The sequence below is a fragment of the Aristolochia californica genome, unplaced genomic scaffold (genome assembly GCF_029961685.1).
Source record: "Aristolochia californica isolate CCGP_79_NKW_82.1479 unplaced genomic scaffold, dmAriCali1.0.hap1 SCAF_1, whole genome shotgun sequence".
Taxonomy (NCBI): Eukaryota; Viridiplantae; Streptophyta; class Magnoliopsida; order Piperales; family Aristolochiaceae; genus Aristolochia; species Aristolochia californica.
In genome coordinates, this window is record NW_027181770.1 from 2,589,336 (window position 1) to 2,608,021 (window position 18,686).

The 18,686-nt window shown below is 38.7% G+C and overlaps 3 protein-coding genes across 4 annotated transcripts; 1 reads left to right on the plus strand and 2 right to left on the minus strand.

Annotated features, from left to right (window-relative positions):
* Window positions 1-1,188: 1,188 nt before the first annotated feature.
* Window positions 1,189-2,769, plus strand: LOC137940839 (oxoglutarate-dependent flavonoid 7-O-demethylase 1). Of its 2 annotated transcripts, none has more exons than XM_068785990.1 (4): window positions 1,189-1,474; window positions 1,602-1,849; window positions 1,947-2,268; window positions 2,363-2,769. In XM_068785990.1, exons 1-4 carry the CDS (start codon window positions 1,226-1,228, stop codon window positions 2,609-2,611), a joined length of 1,068 nt encoding a protein of 355 aa, XP_068642091.1. In that variant the 5' UTR covers window positions 1,189-1,225; the 3' UTR covers window positions 2,612-2,769. The 2 variants fall into 2 exon arrangements, with proteins under 2 accessions (XP_068642091.1, XP_068642150.1); XM_068786049.1 differs by having other exon boundaries at window positions 1,602-1,787; window positions 1,951-2,268.
* Window positions 2,770-6,169: 3,400 nt separating this feature from the next.
* LOC137940190 (probable methyltransferase PMT11) lies at window positions 6,170-11,628 on the minus strand. Its single transcript, XM_068785163.1, has 9 exons — window positions 10,653-11,628; window positions 10,014-10,163; window positions 9,647-9,917; window positions 9,431-9,541; window positions 9,156-9,315; window positions 8,382-8,639; window positions 7,303-7,425; window positions 6,864-6,941; window positions 6,170-6,658 (listed from the first exon to the last, which is right to left on the minus strand). Exons 1-9 carry the CDS (start codon window positions 11,358-11,360, stop codon window positions 6,463-6,465), a joined length of 2,055 nt encoding a protein of 684 aa, XP_068641264.1. The 5' UTR covers window positions 11,361-11,628; the 3' UTR covers window positions 6,170-6,462.
* A 47-nt stretch (window positions 11,629-11,675) lies between these two features.
* Window positions 11,676-18,353, minus strand: LOC137939655 (probable leucine-rich repeat receptor-like serine/threonine-protein kinase At3g14840). Its single transcript, XM_068784862.1, has 25 exons — window positions 17,948-18,353; window positions 17,707-17,854; window positions 17,409-17,589; window positions 17,117-17,188; window positions 16,935-17,006; window positions 16,792-16,863; window positions 16,596-16,667; window positions 16,305-16,376; window positions 16,139-16,210; window positions 15,917-15,988; window positions 15,758-15,829; window positions 15,586-15,660; window positions 15,382-15,453; window positions 15,208-15,273; window positions 15,007-15,060; window positions 14,876-14,917; window positions 14,738-14,781; window positions 14,193-14,572; window positions 13,911-14,112; window positions 13,669-13,809; window positions 13,462-13,580; window positions 13,156-13,366; window positions 12,793-13,021; window positions 12,452-12,602; window positions 11,676-12,367 (listed from the first exon to the last, which is right to left on the minus strand). The coding sequence occupies exons 2-25, from the start codon at window positions 17,810-17,812 to the stop codon at window positions 11,975-11,977; spliced, it is 3,042 nt and encodes a 1,013-aa protein (XP_068640963.1). The 5' UTR covers window positions 17,813-17,854; window positions 17,948-18,353; the 3' UTR covers window positions 11,676-11,974.
* Between the last annotated feature and the right edge of the window lie 333 nt (window positions 18,354-18,686).

Genomic DNA, 18,686 nt, shown 5'->3' on the forward strand with positions numbered 1-18,686 from the left:
ATGAATCATAAACTCGGAATTTTCCCAGATCAAACCCCAACAGACAAATGACGTTATCAGTAATTAGTTGGAAGATTAATCTACCTATCACACACAAGGCTAGATGTAGCATATGCAGTGAGCGTTGTGAATCAGTTCATGCATGCACCAAGTAAAGAACATATGCAAGCGATCTATCGGATCTTGAGATACTTAAAGAGTGTTCAGGGGTTAAAAGAAGGGGAATAGTAATGTTAATTACTGCTTTTGTTTCCTTATGTTGAAATGGTAGAAACAAATGACACCTTATTGTGTAAATTTTTTTTTGTCTTTTTGACATCCAAACAATAATATTGTTTAGATACAATTTGGATTCCCATTTGACTAAATATTGCCCTAGAAATCACTGTTAAAGGTGTGTACAACATAAGGTTTCGTTTGACAAAATATCTACAATAGTGTTGAATTATTTTAAAATATAATTTAATGAGACAAATTCCATAGCAGTCAATAAGTTATGACAATCCTGAATAACACTCTTAATTTCCATGAAATTGCATATTGACCTTACCCTTCACAATCACCTCAAAGTCCTCCTAATTTTCACTTGCTTCACTTGCACAGAATTAATGAAGTAACATAGATACTTTAACATTGAAGGTTTTAGGGTTTCAGAAATGGTGTTAGATACATTTGAAAAGGGAAGAGAGAAGCAACATACAATTACCCCTTCAAGGTTAAAGATATAACAAGAATTTTGTTCATATGGGTTAGTGACCATGGGACATGTATATTATTTACTTTATAATATTTAAATTAATTTAATCCACTCGACTTGTCTCACTTCAAAAAGACAAAAATCGACAATAGGTGATGTGAGGTGCATTGAATGGAAACTATCTAATAATGAATTTAATTGACTCCTAATCACCAAATAATTAAACAAGAAAAACTAGATAGTAGGTTCTAAAATTTTAATTCAAATAATTTCTGAATTTAATTGTGCTTGACGCTTGATGGATTCGATATTATGAGCACTAGAAATGTATATGGAAGATATATTTTTGTAATTTCAGTTTTCTTTGGTATACTCTGACGCCGCCTCTCCTAATATTGGTATTTGACTTTGAAATTACTTCGTCGTCAAACTTCCCTATATGTATCCCAAGCAATTGGAAGGAGCGAAAGCACAGAAGTGCTACAGAAGATCAGACTCGAGCTTAGTGTAGTTTTGGTGACCGAAACAATGGAGTTGTCGGAGCTGAGTCTAGGAAGTTCACTGCCGGTACCCAGTGTGCAGGAGATGGTCAAGGAGCCGATTGCCACTGTTCCTCATCGATACATACGTCCAGACCAAGAGCCTCCAGCAAGACTGAAAGGAACTTCGGTATCCTTGATTCCGATCATTGACATGCAGAAACTGCACTGTGGCGAATTCATGGCAGAAGAACTAGAAAGACTGCACTGGGCTTCCAAGGAATGGGGTTTCTTCCAGGTCCTCTATTGATTTTTCTTCTATATTTATCTCTGGGATGTTGACATTAATGATCATGGAAAATAGCTTAAATAAGTACTGACTTATGATGAGTGGTATTTTGATTTTATTGACGCTTAATTTGCAGTTGATAAACCATGGAGTTGGTTCTTCGCTGATAGAGAAAATGAAGTTTGAGGTCCAGAGCTTCTTCCAACTTCCCCTGGCAGAAAAACAAAAATTTGCTCAGCTTCCTGGAGACGTACAGGGATACGGTCAGGCCTTCGTTGTTTCAGAGGAGCAGAAGCTTGACTGGGGCGATATGTTTTCCTTGGTAACCCTACCCACCCATCTCCGGAAGGCTCATTTATTCGAGAACTTTTCTCCCTCCTTGAGGTTAATAAATTGAACTTCTTCGCTCGGTTCAGCATATAAGATTTTTAACTTCCTACTCATCCAAATGAAAAAGCATTCTGATTCCAAACTCATTTAGGGAGACATTAGAGAGCTACGCGAACGAAACGCAGAAGCTGTCCATGATTGTCTTAGAGCAGATGGCAAGACCTCTGGGAATGGAACCCAAGGAGATGACTGATTTGTTCGAAGATGGGCTTCAAGGCACGAGGATGAGTTATTATCCTCCGTGTCCTCAACCAGAGCAGGTAATTGGCTTCTCACCACACTCGGATTTCATGGGACTCACCGTCCTTCAAGTTAACGAAGTGCAAGGGCTCGAGGTGAGGAAAGAAGGGAAGTGGGTGCCAGTTGAACCGCTCCCGGATGCTTTCATCGTCAACATCGGAGACCAGTTGGAGGTAATTAAGTTCTAATTTGACCTACAAAAGCGTTATTGTACTGGTTAGAAGATTTTAATCGCAGAACGGGTTTATCACTGATCTGTTTTGGCAGATTATAAGCAATGGGACATATGAGAGCGTGGAGCACAGGGCAACGGTGAACTCAGCGCAGGAGAGGCTCTCCATTGGCACTTTTTACTGCCCTAAACCGGAGGCAGAGATCGGACCAGCAGCGAGTCTGGTCAACCCAGGGAAGCCCGCATTGTTCAAGACGATCCTGGTGGCGGATTACGTTAAGGCCCCTTACTCTGCAGAAATCCAAGGGAAAGCACTGATCAACTCGACGAAGATTGCTGGATGACCACCCAAGAGGGGAATTGGCAGGGGTAGTTTGAAACCAGTCTTGCATCAAACTTTGAGCTTTAGCTCGCTTTTACTCTGAATTGACTCTTTTTTTTTATCCTCTCCCTCTCTTCCAAGTGTCATAAATGTCACCAATAAATGGCTACTGGTATTGTCTTTAATGATCAATAGTTAACAATCTCCTCTATCAAATATCTGCAAATAGTTAAAAGGTTTTTTCTTCTCCCAATTACAAACAGTAGAAACGCAAACGAATTGTCAAATCCCTATTTCTAGTCCAATTCATGATGAATGCGATTATCGACCAATTTGAAGGAGAAGTCGTTATGTCATAAATTTGCTACCAACTATTCTGGTTCAATTTTAATTACTGATTGAGAGGTCCTGATTGCAACCGACATGAATGGTCATTGCACCAATGGTGTTTTAAGTAGAGGGGGAAGGGTAATTTTGTCTTATGTCATCCATCCTCAGCCTCACCCGCCGCCGTCGCCTGAACTAGGGGGCCAGGATTTATCCTATTAATCCCAACTTGAAAAATAAAGCAGTTCGTCACCTTGTCTTGTTAAGTTACTGAGCAAGGATCAATATACAGAAAAATGTGGAGAAGCCCGGGCACAGCTTACTTCCCCCCTCCTCCCAACGGCCAATTGCTGAGGAAGTCATTCGTGGGGTAGAGAGAGCAGAGAACGGTGTAATTTTGTAGCCGGAATCAATGGAGTTGCCTGAGCTAAGTCTAAGAGGTTCACTGCCGGTACCCAGTGTGCAGGAGATGGCCAAAGAACCAATCTCGCCACGGTTCCTCGTCGATACTTACACCCTGATCAGGAACCGCCAGCTGCCGAAGGAATTTCTGCATTCGTGATTCCGATAATCGACAGGCAGAAACTGCTGCGCGGCGAATTCCTGGTTGATGAGTTAGAAATACTGCACACGGAATGGGGTTTCTTTCAGGACCTCCATTACTAAGTTTAGGTGTGGTCCAGTTCGGGTCCATTTAACCATTCTCATTCTTATAACACTAAGAAATATAATTAGCACCCGTCCTGAGGCGGAGATCAAGCCGGCAGCAAGTCTGATCAGCGTTGAGAAGCCTGCTTTGTTCGGAAAGGTGGTGGTGGAGGAGGACTACTTGAGTAGAAGTGACATAGATCAACATAGATCTCGGGGTTATTCCACTTTCAAAGTGCAACGGAAAGTGAGAGTGAATTATTATTTTTTTGTTAATATGCATAATAAAAAATATAGTAGAAAGTAATTTTTTGTGTTAGTGTGTTCGATCCAAAGTGCTGTGTAAAGTGTTGAGAATTTTTTATTAATTAAATATTCTGATAGATTTAACTTTAATAACTTTTACTTAATTTTTTTATTAAGAAACTAAAAGATAGATTTTAACTTGTCATAAATTAATAGATAATTAAAAAATTGTATTAAGGTTAATTAATTAATTAATTATATAAAAATAAAATAATTAAAAAATACTTACTTTGACTTTTATAATATCAAAATAGTTAATAAAATTATTATTTTTGCAATGTTTAAATTCTCACTCTTAAACTAGTGATTAAATATATTATTAACCATAATTAATTTATCTAAAAAATATTTTTTATTATATAAAATTAGTCTATCAAATCTTATAAGATAGTTGTACTTAACTTTTTTTTATTAATAAACTACTATAAAATTTAACTTGTGATGAATTAATAAATAAATAAAAATTGAATTAATATTATTTAATTAATTAAATATATAAAAATAAAATAGTTAAACATATGCTTACTTTTATAATATAAAAAAATTTAATCAAATTATTATTTTTGTAGCATTTAAATTGTCACTCTTAAACTAGTGAATAAATATAGTATTAACCATCGTTAATTTATATAAAATTAGTCTATTAAATCTTATAAGATAGTTCTACTTAAATTTTTTTATTAATAAACTAAAATAGATTTTAACTTGTGATGAATGAATAAATAATTAAAATTTTAATTAAGATTAATTAATTAATTAATTATATAGAAATAAAATAATTAAACAATTACTTACTTTTATATCAAAATATTTAATCAAATTTTTATTTTTACAATGTTTAAATTCTCACTCCTAAACTAGTGATTATTTATAATATTAACCATCATTAATTTATATAAAAAGATATTTTATTATATAAATTAGTTTATTAACTCTTATAAGATAGTTATACTTAAATTTTTATTAATAAACTAAGATAAATTTTAACTTGTGATGAATTAATAAATAATTTTAAATTTTAATTAAGATTAATTAATTAATTAATTATGTAAAAAAAACAATAAAATAAATATTTATTTTTATAATATCAAAATAGTTAATCAAATTGTTCATTTTTACAGTGTTTTAATTCTCACTCTTAAACTAGTAATCAAATATAATAGAATCATTGTCCAATGTGCTACATAAATAGCATAATAGTAAAAATAAAAATAAAACAAATATAACTGATTCAAATATTTAATATAAAAAACCTACAATTTTACATGTCAAATACAACCTAAAATATTTTTTTATTAAAATATAATAATAAATAATTTTGCCACATCTAAGTTGTTAATATATCTTGAAAATATGATGTTTTGCAAATTGTACTGCACGCTACATGATGTATATAGATCCAGTAATTTAACTCCACTTCTTTCCGGAGAAGCTTTTCAAAGAATAAGCCAACCAAAATGCCACTTTAATCCGAATTAGTACTATCATCCCGACTCATATCTCTCTCAATACAGGTCACCTTTTCCCAAAGATTTCACTGATTTTCCTTCAATATGCTTCTGTATCTTTGATGGACATAGCTCTGCAGTGTGGCTGTTCAGCTTTGTTGTACGTTTGATCTTGTGTGCTCCTCGTCAATGTTGCCCAGTAGTTGGAGGAGATTTGGGTTCCGTTGTAGCTCAAACTTCTGCAGCGTTTGCAACGCAGGCTCATTAAAGATAAGATAAGGATTAGAAGGTTTTCTCCATCCTCAAGACTCTCAAAGTTTTCTCCATTGGTTTTAGCAGATTATAACGAACGCGATATATGAGAGCGTGGGACACAGGGTAACAGCGAATTCAGTCCAGGTGCGGCTCCCTGTGGCCACTTTTTACAGCCCCAAACCGAAAGCGGAGAACGGGCCGGCAGCAAGTCTGATCGGCGCAGGGAAGCCTGCTTTATTCCGGAAGGCCGTGGTGGAGGACTACTTGAGAGCCCTCCGCCCCGGAGCACTCAAAGGTACTCGTCAACTCCATGGAGATTAAGCTATGAGGTTGGGAAAATTGGCACGGGGAGTGGACAGTGAGACGTGATTTTACTTGTATACTACACTATAGCCTGGCCCTGAACTGTTATTTGCTTTTTACCAGTAGAGGGCAAATCCATTCTCCCTTCTCTGTAAAACCCCTCGGTGTGAAGCGAGACAAAAAATGTGTTCTAGTGTGCTCAAATTCATCTCCGTTACATAGCCACTACTATCATAAAATGAACAGTATTTGAATAAATTCAGGTTGATGTAAGAGAGAAGAACACCGAGACCTTGAGAATAGCATTTTGAAGCCTCAACATTGACAATAACATGAAGATGCAACAAGAATGAACAAAATAAGAATTCTGCTTTTTTCAAGATATACGAAAAAAGAGAAAAACTATCTCCCTCGTAAGCATGTGAGCTGCACTTCCTTGGGCCATTTAGGTTTTTTACTACACTGGGGTGCTGGCAATGGCATTATGGTGAGGTACTTGTCTCTTCACTTGCCCCTAAACTACATTTTTTTACAGCAAGAACAGCATGACTAGGATATCCTTTTTGGTACAACCAATTCATACTCCCTATGGTTTGTCACACCTCAACACTCTTCGGCTAGCATAGGGGCCTTCAGATGTGTCTTGGACTGTAGACCTCCATCCCATGGCATTAGTAATCCCATAGATGTCTTCAATGACAGATTTCGAGTCACGAATGTAAGCCCGCCCACCAGGTCTAAGTATTCGATTCATCTCAAGCAGGATAGATGTGATGTTACACCTGGATGATAACACCAGTAGAACAAGCAAGAATTTAAGGAACATTCTCTTAAAATTAAAGATTCTATCCAACAATATGTGAGAGGTAAGGAGAATTTCTTCCTTGACAGAGGTCACAGAATATTTAACTGACATATAATGAATGGAACGAGCTCTAAGAAAACTGAACAATGTTTAATAAATGGGGTAAGACCTGTAGAGCTCACCTCTTTTGTTCGATAGAGAAAAGGCCGGATGCATGCAATAAATCATAAGTTCTTGGGTACGTATCAAAAGGCTCGCACCTAGAGAAAGAAATTTAGCTCATATTATGACAATATTGTAGGAAAACTTGATGAAATTCATCTACATTAAACTAGTAGACAAAGCCAAAAAAAATAATAAAATCCAACCAAATAAAAAAATCTAACTCAACAATTTTTCAGATGATATTTGTAAACAATGATTTGCTAGAGAAAAGCTGGCACTTTTGCAAATATGCTTTTTGCTGGTATATAAGAGTAATTAGCTTCCATTTTAAAAACGTATGAGCCAGTAGAGAGTTTCAGGAGCTCATAGATAGTTTCATGAGGTCACTTGGCCAGGAAACAAACAATAAGTAAATTTTATTTGACATCCAAAACCAGAATGTAGAACAGAATATACCAATCATGGAGCACTCCCAGCAGACCACGGTCATATATTACAGGCAGGGTGTTGTGCCCGCTGGTAGGAACAACATTCATCACCCAAGAATTAATATCTAGATCAATAATTGCCACTGCAAACCTGTCATTAAAGCCTCACTCATTCAAAATGAAAAAAGAAATGCCAAAATTGTTCGCAGCATGGAAGTTATATCAATAATGCAGTAAATACAAGCTAACACTAATCATGCTACAAAGAGTTCTAATGTTAATTTATATAAGGTTCTGAGCAACATAATGCAGTAAATACAAGCTAACACTAATCATGCTACAAAGAGTTCTAATGTTAATTTATATAAGGTTCTGAGCTATGAAGTGGTTTTCTTTAACTTATCTAGAACCTTGAGCGTTTAGCTACGAGTACTTCCTGCTGTCCACATATATCAATGTGTAGAGACATCCTTATCCATAGCAGACCAAAGAATGTAAGCAAATGGATGCATTTGCCACTGAACTCACTATTTTCAATATACAAACTGTTACTCTTATAGAAAGGTGACGGAACCAATCAACAGAATGAACTGTGAAAGGTTCTGTTGCTTTCAATTGGTAGGACAAAAAAGGTTACAGCAAGGCCATAAATACATCTGGTATAAGATTGAATGGGGAAAGGATATGCACAGAGGAGCAAAGCTTCATTTTTTTTTTTTAATTAAGAAATGTGGTAGGGCAATGCTTTGATAATGATGAAAAAACGATATTCTGATTTAAAAGAGTATATATCTATAGAAGAACCAACAAATGTACCATATAAATGCTCATTTAGACCAAATTGTATGGCAACCCCAAAACCATACAATTTTATTTTCGACTAAAATTTCGTTAGTCAGTACTTCTGCCAGGATGTAAGCATATCTGTACCAAAAATCATTAAAAAACGTGGTACAAGACCCTAACAGAGAAGATGGCTATCAGAATGAATAACTAGATGAAATCAAGAAACAAGCACGATAAAACATTTCACATGATACCAAACAGAAGAAATGCTAACCAACTTGTTTTCATCCATCATAAAGATTAACAAACACTTAACCTTACCCTCCAAAACTAGCCCTCATGTCCATGACATTTCGCAATCTCAATTTTTTCCAATGATAAGCACGAATATAGCTCCCCACTATATCATTCCAGAATTTTGATTCTGCCTTAAAAAGCTCCTTTTTTGCCATGTACGCATCCATCTCAACAGTCTGAAGCCTATCTGGTGGGTAATGAAGACGCTCAGGCCACTTCATAAGATTTGCTCCCAATCTATTCTCAGGCAGTCGAGTAATGCACGGCTTGAGATCAACATACCTGAAGAAGGAAGAAAACAAACCTCTGATTTTTGGTGAATGCTAAGATTTAAAAGAGAGTCAGGCATGCTGATGTGGAAGGTAGCTAAATAATATTTCCTTATGATAGTTGTTTTGCACATGGAAGAGTATATACTTCAGCATTGTCCTATAAAGCAGCTCATACATGAATGCATATTGACATTCACTAATTCACTGCAAAAAAATTGATAACTGAAGGTAAAACGAGATTATGATGTAGAAGATGAACGAAAGAGGTTGATCTACCATGTACCATGTCAAAGATAACAAAACCATTCCATGTACCAACTAGACTGAAGCAAACTACGAGATATTGAAAAGTTATGCATGTGAGGAAGACTATAGAACTAAAAAAGCTAAACAAGTATCTAGCTGCTGGTTGGCTGATGGTGATAAGACATCGCATCTGTCAAAGCAATTCCTTTTTAACAGATCTGATCTGCTTAATGCATCTGCTTATTAAAGCTGAAGCACTAGCAAGAGTAAAAAATCATACCAAACATTATCAGGGTCATCATCTGATTCACATAACGGAGGTCTAATCCCAGCATCTCGGCTCAGATAGCAATTGTTGTCCAAAGGCTTCTTCCAAATAGCAAGATATCCATCCTTGTTTACAAGCTTCCAGCACATACGATTTGTAAGGTCTTCCATTTCTACAAATAGACAAAACCATGCCAGGTGTCCCTGGCGTATAAACTCAGCATACACCAAAATCACGCCAAAGTGAGAGCTCTGAGGCAAGTAAAAAAAGGGGCTTGAAGGGACAACCCTTCCATGCTTCTTGCTGTGCCTCCTCATGTTTATAAACAGGCTGAGCTGCCCAAGCAAAATATCCTCCAGCTCTCAGCATCCTGTTAACCTCTAGAAGCAATATCCCATCTTTGCCACAGGAATTAAAACAAAATGAAATCCAACACTATCATCAGACCAGAGTTACCATAAGCCAAAGAATTTGGTGTCAGAAAAAATCAACAGGGTATATACCATCACGGGTCCAATTAATTCGACACCTTGAACAATGTATCAAGTCAAAAGCCTGGCTTGGGTATAACAAACGATGTGTAGCAAATGCAGCAATCATAGCTGGGACACCACGTTCAAGAGCAAATTGGATCTGGTTCTCATGAACATCTTTTGGTGCTATAGACAATGGAGCTACTTTCCGTGAAAGCAGGAATGCTCCAAAGCTTGCCACCCCACATCCAACATCCAGCACAACTCTTGTTCGACGACCAAAGGCAATATCTGGAACCATCTGCATATTTGAAATCAGACAAAAAAATAAAGCTGCCAAAGTAAAGATAACAGCATTCTAGTTTAATAATAGTTTCAGTTTTAAGAAGCAAGAGACCTGTGAAATTTGGTCTATATATTGATCTGCCCCGTGTATGAATTGAGTTCCACCTCCAGGAAATTTAAACTTATCTTTAACTCTAGTAATCCAGTTCTGTCCTCCTTTGTCTTCAACCAAACGAGGATGTGGAACATTGTTGAACCAAATCTGCGATGGTACTGAATTGTTTTAAAAAGGATGCTAAAGTAAAATAAAAACCAAATCTGCATATCGACATGATCATACTTCCTTTAAGAAAAATGCTCATACTTGTACAATGTAGAACGTCAGGGATTAAGAATGAAACAAAAAGAAACAATAAACCATAAATTTTCAAAACCTTCAAGAATTTATAACTTTTTAAATGATTTTAATTGTTTTATTCAATCAGAAGGTATTCCGCAGTTTAAGAAAATTTGGAACTTGAATAGCAACTTCATTTTTCTTCCCAATTTTCCACTTTATAAGCACCAAGAACGGACACCAAGCCTAAATGCTCTATTTTTCTCGAAGCAGTAGAAGATCACAAGTTTTTACACAGTAAAATTTCATTTGAGTAGTTATCACCTTGCATTTGGATATCCGATGAATCACCTGCGCACGGTCAATGATAATACTTAGTTTAAAAGAAATGAATACATGAGGGAATGGAGCGACCTCATCTCTGCTTCTAGGCCAAGGGATAGGCTGCTTGTAGTCCTTAGGCGCCGGAACCAAGCAGTCCAATCCCTTTCCTTGCTCGGGACAGTGCCGCTCGAATTTCTCCCCCTTCTCCGTGGACTTCAGTTTCTGAATCGCTTCAACATTATCCAAGCATGGAATATACTCTCTCATACTATTGGGACAGATAGGGAATTTCTTAAGCTTGAACCTGCCACCGGAATTCGAACCGACTGACGCTGGACTGGAGTTGTCATTCTCATCTCCAAAAGTGTCACTAGCCAGATCGGAGTCGTACCCGTCAAGAACAAAATCCTCTCTCATCGTCCCATTCTCATCAACGATACCAAGTAGGGAAATGGGCGGCGGTGGGGGCGGGGGTAGAGGAGGAGGCTTGGACGCCGGAGGAGGCGACGCTGGGGGCGGATCAGCGGGCGAAGGCGGCAACGAACGGTCCGCAACGGGGGCCGTTTGAGAGTCGTGGGGAGTAATGAGCGAGGAGATATCGAAATTCTTGCTCACATTCGGGGAAGGGTCGATAGAGGGCAAATCAGTCTGTCTGGAGAAGTAGAGGAGCTGATCGAACCCATCCGACTCAGACCAGTGTTTGCCGAGGTAGAAGAAAGCGAAACCGATGAGAACTAATGCGAAGAGCTTCACGAAAAGAGGAGACGTGAGGATGTCGCCGCTTCTAAAACCCTTCATTGTGAAAACTCCTCAATTCCCTCTCTCCCTAGTTAAAGAGAGTGTGCAGCCGGTGCTGGAGAATTATTGTTGGGGAAATGGACGTCGGTGAGAGATTTCTTTGTGAATGAGGGGAAATCAGAATTCAGAAAAAGACGAACGACCTGCAACGGGGGCGCGCTTCACCCTGTCGAGGAACCAGATTCGGAGGACAATTGGCGAAGGTATGATCAATTTCTTCACAGTTGAAAACCTTGTCCCGATGGCAAGAGCTAAGCAGATGGGAGTCATTAACTAAATGACTGAAAGCTCAATGAAGGCCTTTTCACAAAATCATAAAAAAAGTCATTTCTTCGGGTCGCGCTTTATTACAAACAAATAGGTCCAATATATCATACCAGTTCCATAAGAACATGGAGAAGATTTCTTTTGCACAAAAGCCATCAAATTACAAATATAGAAGAAGTAATTGTCAATTTTTAATCTTGGCAGAAGTGGACTACTGAAGTTCCTAGCTTCTTAATCCGTTTTCATATATAGAGATCCAGAGACAAGTGCCCAGTCCCCTGTTTTCACCATATGTTCTCTATATAGTCGCAATCGAAATGTTTGATCTCTAGAAAGAAAGACGGAGTTCACTGTGCCCTTTTATTCCAGTACTCGGAATCCACCTTGAGCGGATAGAGATCCATAGCAGATGTGGAGGATTCTGAAAGAACCATCGAATTAGTAATGAGTGTGTCGCTTTGGCTTGGACTCTTGTTCCCACTATCTCCGTAACGTTTACTTGTGCTTTCAGCTTCCAAATCGTCACCGGGAAGGTTCACTTTGGAAGTGGGTATCTCAGTGGCACTCTGCCCCTGAAGCATGCTCACTACGGCCGTCATGCTTGGCCGAAGCCTCCAGGTAGCATTTGTGCAAAGAAGACCCACTTTAATCATCGCCATGGCCTCGTCTTTGTCGAATTCTGATCCAAGACTGGGATCGACCAACGCCAAGAGATTTCCGCTCCTTTCCAAGATAAAAGCCTGCAGTACTCGGAAAGAAAAATGAGCTCCACTTTCTCGAGATATTAGCCAGAGGAGAAGAAAGATGAAAAAGGTCTTGAGTACCTCGTCCACTAAATACAACTGTTCCTCTTTCAAGGAGTGACCTGCATTGCCTCTCCCGCTGACAATTTCCAATGCCACGACCCCAAAGCTGTAGACATCTGCTTTGTCCGTCAGGTAACCTCTCGTAGCATATTCTGGTGCCATATAGCCTCTGCGGGATGGGAATGAAGATTTGTCATACTCTCACAGGTTATTGTATCCTTCACCATCTCTCTCTTCCTTTTACCAGTGGATATGCAATCGACGCTTTGAAGTATGAAGTTATCAGAAACTTGTCTCTTATTTGCTATAAAAGAAAAAAAAAAAAAAAGTAAAGAGACCGAGATTGTGGAAATATTTACATGGTTCCAGCTATTCTTGTACTGATGTGGGAGTACTCTTCTTCATCAAGCTTTGCCAAACCAAAGTCAGAAATCTTAGCATTAAGATCTTTGTCGAGGAGTATGTTGGTGGCTTTGATGTCTCTGTGGACGATTTTCAGTTTTGATTCTTCATGGAGAAAGGCCAAACCCCTTGCTACTCCAATGCAAATCTGATGCCTGATCCTCCAGTCCAGTTTCAGCTTGGTTTCTAAAGGGATCCATAAAACATTCAGTCGACAAAACCTTTGCAACTGTTTAACATGCTTTAGTAGAGAGCTATTTCTGTGAGATGAGAAATACCGATAAACCATTGGAAGAAAGATTTTATACTACAGAGCTTACCCCAGAAAGCATGAGCGAGACTATTATTTTCCATGTATTCATAAATTAGGAGCAAGTGATTCCCTTCCACACAACACCCATAAAGTTTTACAAGATTTGGGTGTTGCAGCGCAGAAATCATGCCTATTTCGTTTAAGAATTCACGGTTCCCTTGTCTAGATTTTGCGGAGAGCTGTTTGACGGCAATTGCAGTGCCATCTGATAATAGACCCTGCATTAGATATGAAACGTAAATGATTTCTGTTGAAAGAACTTGATCAGTCAAAAAAATAAATTTCCTTTCTAGGTAGCCATGTAGAATAGTACCTTGTAAACGGGTCCAAAGCCGCCTTCGCCAATCTTGTTTGCAGCATTAAAGTTGTTCGTGGCAGCTTTAATCTGTCTCAAGGTAAATGAGCCGGTTTGCAGGTCTAGACCTCTTAGCTCTGCTCAAGAAGATGCACGCAAGAAAATTAGCCTAAAATATGTCAAAACATCTCTTCTCTGTTTTCTCTCTCGTGAGTGTTACATTACCCAGGTCCATTTTGGATGATCTCCTAAGGCAGCCTCGCCACCAAAGAACGCCCAAGCAGAAGAAAATAAAACATGAAGTTCCAATTACAATTCCGATTATAGCACCCGCAGATACTTTTCTCTCCGAAGGAATCTTGATATCTGTTTGAGAAAATAGAACAACAAATAATTCTTATGGTACGAGAATAGTGAAGAACCTGAAAGGTTCATAGGAGAGAGAAGAAGAAGAAGAAGATACATACCGGGGCCGGAGAGGACGGAAATAGCTGATATAACAGGACCGTAGGTGCCTCTATCAGGGATACCAGTAGTTCCTTTTCCTGCCCAAATGAGACGAATCTCCAGTGTCCTACTCGTTACAACTGCAGTCAAGTTAAGCACTTTTTCTCTACCTGCCCCACCAGCTTCAGCTTCGATATTAAAATCCTTCTTTACCAGCTTACCCTGTCGGGAAATTAATCTTTAGCGCGACGGGTCTAAACAAATTTAGAACTAAATGTACTGAGAGATTACGATGGTCTCACCTGAACATATATGTCAAATATACGCTTTCCGAGGCTGCGATAGGTATCATCGTTGGTGAAAACTATTTCTGCGAAATGAAGTGTAACATTATAACTTCCTTTTGCCAGACAGAATCCATGATAAGTGAGGGAAAGAGGAGAGAATCGGGCTGTCATGTACAGCAGAGGGTCCTTCATGAAGAGTGTCGACTTGTTTCGATCAGTGTACAAGTTATTGGATTCCTCATCGTTCAGAAATTCCCCTGTGGTTCGGACTGCCCACGTTCCGTCTCTACTTTGTATAAATGATGAAGCGTCTCCGTTCCCCTGATCTGCTTCATATTTCGTCCCGTTGATTTCTACAGCCTCACCGCCGCAATTAATATGCAAGGAATAACGAGCTAGCACATACAATAAAAGTTTTATTCAAAAGCAAGGTTTAAAAAAAAAAAAAAAAACTCAAAAATGCATAGGATTACACTTTAGAGTTTAAGGAATATAAGGGTTGTGCTGATAGCTCGAACTGCTGTAGCACATATATATATTTCTTAACTTGATATACTCACTCTTTGAACAGTCGAAGTTCTTCGAGCACGGCCCATTCTCAGTTCTGCAAACAAAAAAAAAAAAATGTAATTATAAATGTAAAAAACCAATGGAGATCACTGAAATTTCGTTGTAGCAAAAAATTAGAAGCTAATTACTTGGTGTCCCCAGCAGAGGAGCTTCCAAGTCCAAATATGTTCCTGAACAGAGAATGGTAAAGTCATCTAGTAAGAAATAAGAAACAGAAAGGTTCGACGAACAGAACTGAACGTGCGCAAACTATTCTTACAGTCGGTTAGACGGACAAGGCTCTGTGCTTGGAAAGTTATTGTAAGAAAGGTCACTGGTTCCAACAGAAACAATACATTGTTTAGGAAAAGAAGCTTGACGCAGTAATTTTTTCAGTATATACAAGAGAGAACAGTTAGCCAGCAAGTTTTAATGAAAACATAACGACTGGCAGCAGCGAGAATCCAGAAACAGCACGTACATGGAAGCTCTTTTCTGGTCTATCCAGTTCGGCAGCGGTCCCGTGATCATGTTGTTGCTTAGGTACCTTTTTTTTTTTTAACCCAAGTTTGTTTTCAATAGATGATAGTCAGGATTTATTGAAGAAATTAACGAAAAGGAAACGACCAAAAATGCTGAAATTAGTTTATGTTACATGTTTTCCAAACGTAGCAATCTGCTAAAAGAATCTGGGATCGGGCCCGTCAAGTGGTTGAAGCTGAGGTCCCTGCCAAGATCAAACATTGAAGAAAACATATGGAACGTAAGATTGAGCACATGGATAAGATCATGCAGTGCAGTCATTCAGAATTTCAGATCATTTATTTTGTGGCGAAAGAAGTTGGTCAGGTAGATATACAAATGTTTCAGCTCCTTCATTCCTTCGTAATCATCCTCCGGGATGTTCCCTGTAAGATTGCAATTCCTTATGATCCTGCATTATGATTGACTACATGAGCACCCCATTATTATTCACACTTGCTGAACCTATAAAACATGAGAAAAGAAGATGCCAGAAGCGATGATCTCACAGTGTTGTCATCTTTGACGCGGAACTCATTAATGGAATTTCTGTTGCCGGTCCGTTTATGTCACTAATTTTCCTGGAGCACCACACAAATAGATTCTAGCTATTTCAACTGGGAGATGAGTAGAAAGACAAGAAGTAAAAGTAATTGCGCTGCTTTTACATTTCAGTTAATTCCGCCAATTTGGAAATGCCGGACGGTATTGGACCCTCAAGACCGCTTCCTTCAATCTGTCTGTGAAATTGAGATTTGAACACAGAAATAATAAGTCACAGTGACATGAGCAAGTTTTACAAAATGACGATTGCTCATAACTTCATGAAAGTAGACATCAGCTAATATTAGCACTTTCGGTTCAGTAGCACGTAGGTACAGAGCTCTTACAGCTTCTGAAGCTTGGTCCAACTGGTTATGAAGCTGGGTATCGTTCCTGTAAACTGGTTGTCACTTATCCGGCTGGAATGCATCAAATTTCAAAGTTCCGCACGCACAGTCAGGCTCGTAAAACAAAATGAAAAACAAAAAAAAATTGAAAGAGCAGGGCACTTACAAATCTGTCAAATTGGACAGCTGTGCAAGGGTTGCTGGCAACTCCCCAGTGAACTCATTCGAGAGTAGATGACTGCAGCCGAAGAAACCCGTTTTAATGATCAAAATAAGTTATTTCAAGAACAATGGCCCCTGTCAAACGCCTCAGGATCTAATGCATATTGAAATGCTGGTAACAAGTCTCAGACAGGGTAACCCGTGAAACCAGCAGACGGGCTTTGCTTGACGAGAAGATATCTATAATACAGTAATAGATGAACGAGTCCAATGAGCAGAAAAGTATGACTCTCACATCTTAATGAGACTGGACAGGTTCCCGAGCTCCAGAGGAAGAGGTCCAGAAAATCTGTTTGCTTCAAGTACCCTGAGATTTTCATTTCATTATACGTCAATACTGAAATGAAAATAAAATTTTACAGCTCTTCCAGAGGACGGGCCTCCTATGCAAATAATTTTTTTTTTGGCAAAAGGGAAAAAAAAAATCTTACATCTCTTCCAGAGTACTAATATTTCCAATTTCTTTTGGCACTCTTCCTGATAAACGGTTTGCCAAGAGTGATCTGTAATAACAGCCCACAGGTTAGTTTCGATCTTTGATGAAGTTAATGGAAAGTAGGGAGGATGAACTTACAACTTGACCAGTTGACGGAGGGAGCCCCATTCTTGGGGTATTGTATCGTTGAGGAAGTTGCGACTTAAATCACTGTGACGCGTGACAGCAGATAAAGAATCTATTTTAGCGTTCTATGAAGAAAAGTAGCTCTATAGAGAAAATATAGAGATAAAGAATCAAGAACCCAAAAAGTATCATACAGCTCTTTGATGAAGGGAAGCTTGACCAACTCTCGTGGAAGAAACCCATTAAGATTTTGCGCTTTGAGAACTCTGCATGTATACATTTGGGCAATGTGAAGTTAGCATCGGATTTAATACAAACAAAAACAAAAACTCAAATGCATTATTTTACGATTCAAATGATTTTTAACCTTTTTTTTTTTTTTGTGGTTTATATCTATAACATACTCTCAAATCCTAATGAGATTTGCCCAAAAAAAAAAAAAAAAAAAAAAAAAGGGAGACTTATATAAGACATCGGGAAGCTTACATGCCGGTTATATGACAAAACCCATCGTTTATGGAAGTGCAGTCGCATGAGACAGTACTGTTGTTGTACTTGGTTGTGCCAGGAACAATCCAGCTGGGATTGGGAGGTAGGCTGCAAGGATCCACAGCAAAATTCCAGTCCTTCTTTCCCAGTTTATTAGCTATTACTTGGAGCGCAGCATCTGAACATGGCATTTATTAATTGAAAATGAATAACCGATAGAGAAGCAGAAGCAGTACTACCGGAAGGATCTGATTGCTAAAAATTCAAAGGCGACTGACGAGTGTGTATATCTTACACTCGTCGGGATGGAGAGTGCGCTGACCGTTAGTTCCATTTCCGAGCATCGCAAAGCAAATAAAATGGATAAACAAAAGAACGACGGAACGCGGAAACAGAAACATCCCTGATCAGCCTGGAAGTTGCAATTTGGAGCTGAGTTCGTGCTGAAAAATGCCACACAAAAGAGCCGACTTAGATCTCCATTCTTCGACAAGTCTGGAAAAAAAAAAAAAAAAGGGACAGGTTTGGGGACTTGCGTCTTCAAAGCCCTGGGAGCTGGTTCTGAACCGGCGAGAAGATTGAGCTCTTCTCACCTCTGGAAACCATTGCTATTTCCTTGAACTGTAACGCTCTTCCCTTCCTTCTCAGACTCTCACTGTGCATTAGACCTCGGCATCCACTATGCTGAAGCAATAAATAAGCGTTCCCGGTTTGAAAATTCTATGGCTGCCCACTTAATAGACTAGAACAGTTTTTTACGCCGCTGGATTTCCAAACTTTCACCTATTCATATGGTTCCGAGATATTTGTGGAATTTAAAGAGATATTTTTTCCTGGAAGTGGTGATAAGCTCCAGATCCGTAGTCTCTCTTTCCTTCCATCTCTCATTCTCACGTCGCCACCTCGCATTAATCCTTTCTTTGACATTTCTCTCGCAGAAGCAACGACAAGTGAATAGTGTTTCTGCCTGCTGTTCGGATCATTCAATCGTAGTCTAGTTAAGATGGCCTTAGATATGGACTCAGAGTCACGTGGGCTGCTGAAGCCCCCTCTCAACGTAAGCATCCAATCAGAGTCACATTCATTGAAAGTAGACAAGACCTACTTTGGCTGCGAAACACCGGATTCCCCCGTTGTTGTCACTATATTGTCGGTACAAAAATGTTTTTTTTTTTTTTATTCTATTTTTCTTTATATGCATGGTTAAGGGTCGAGTTGGACAAGAGTTTCCCAAAACCAACCCCATCCCTGACCCAGCCCATAAATAAGGGCTCA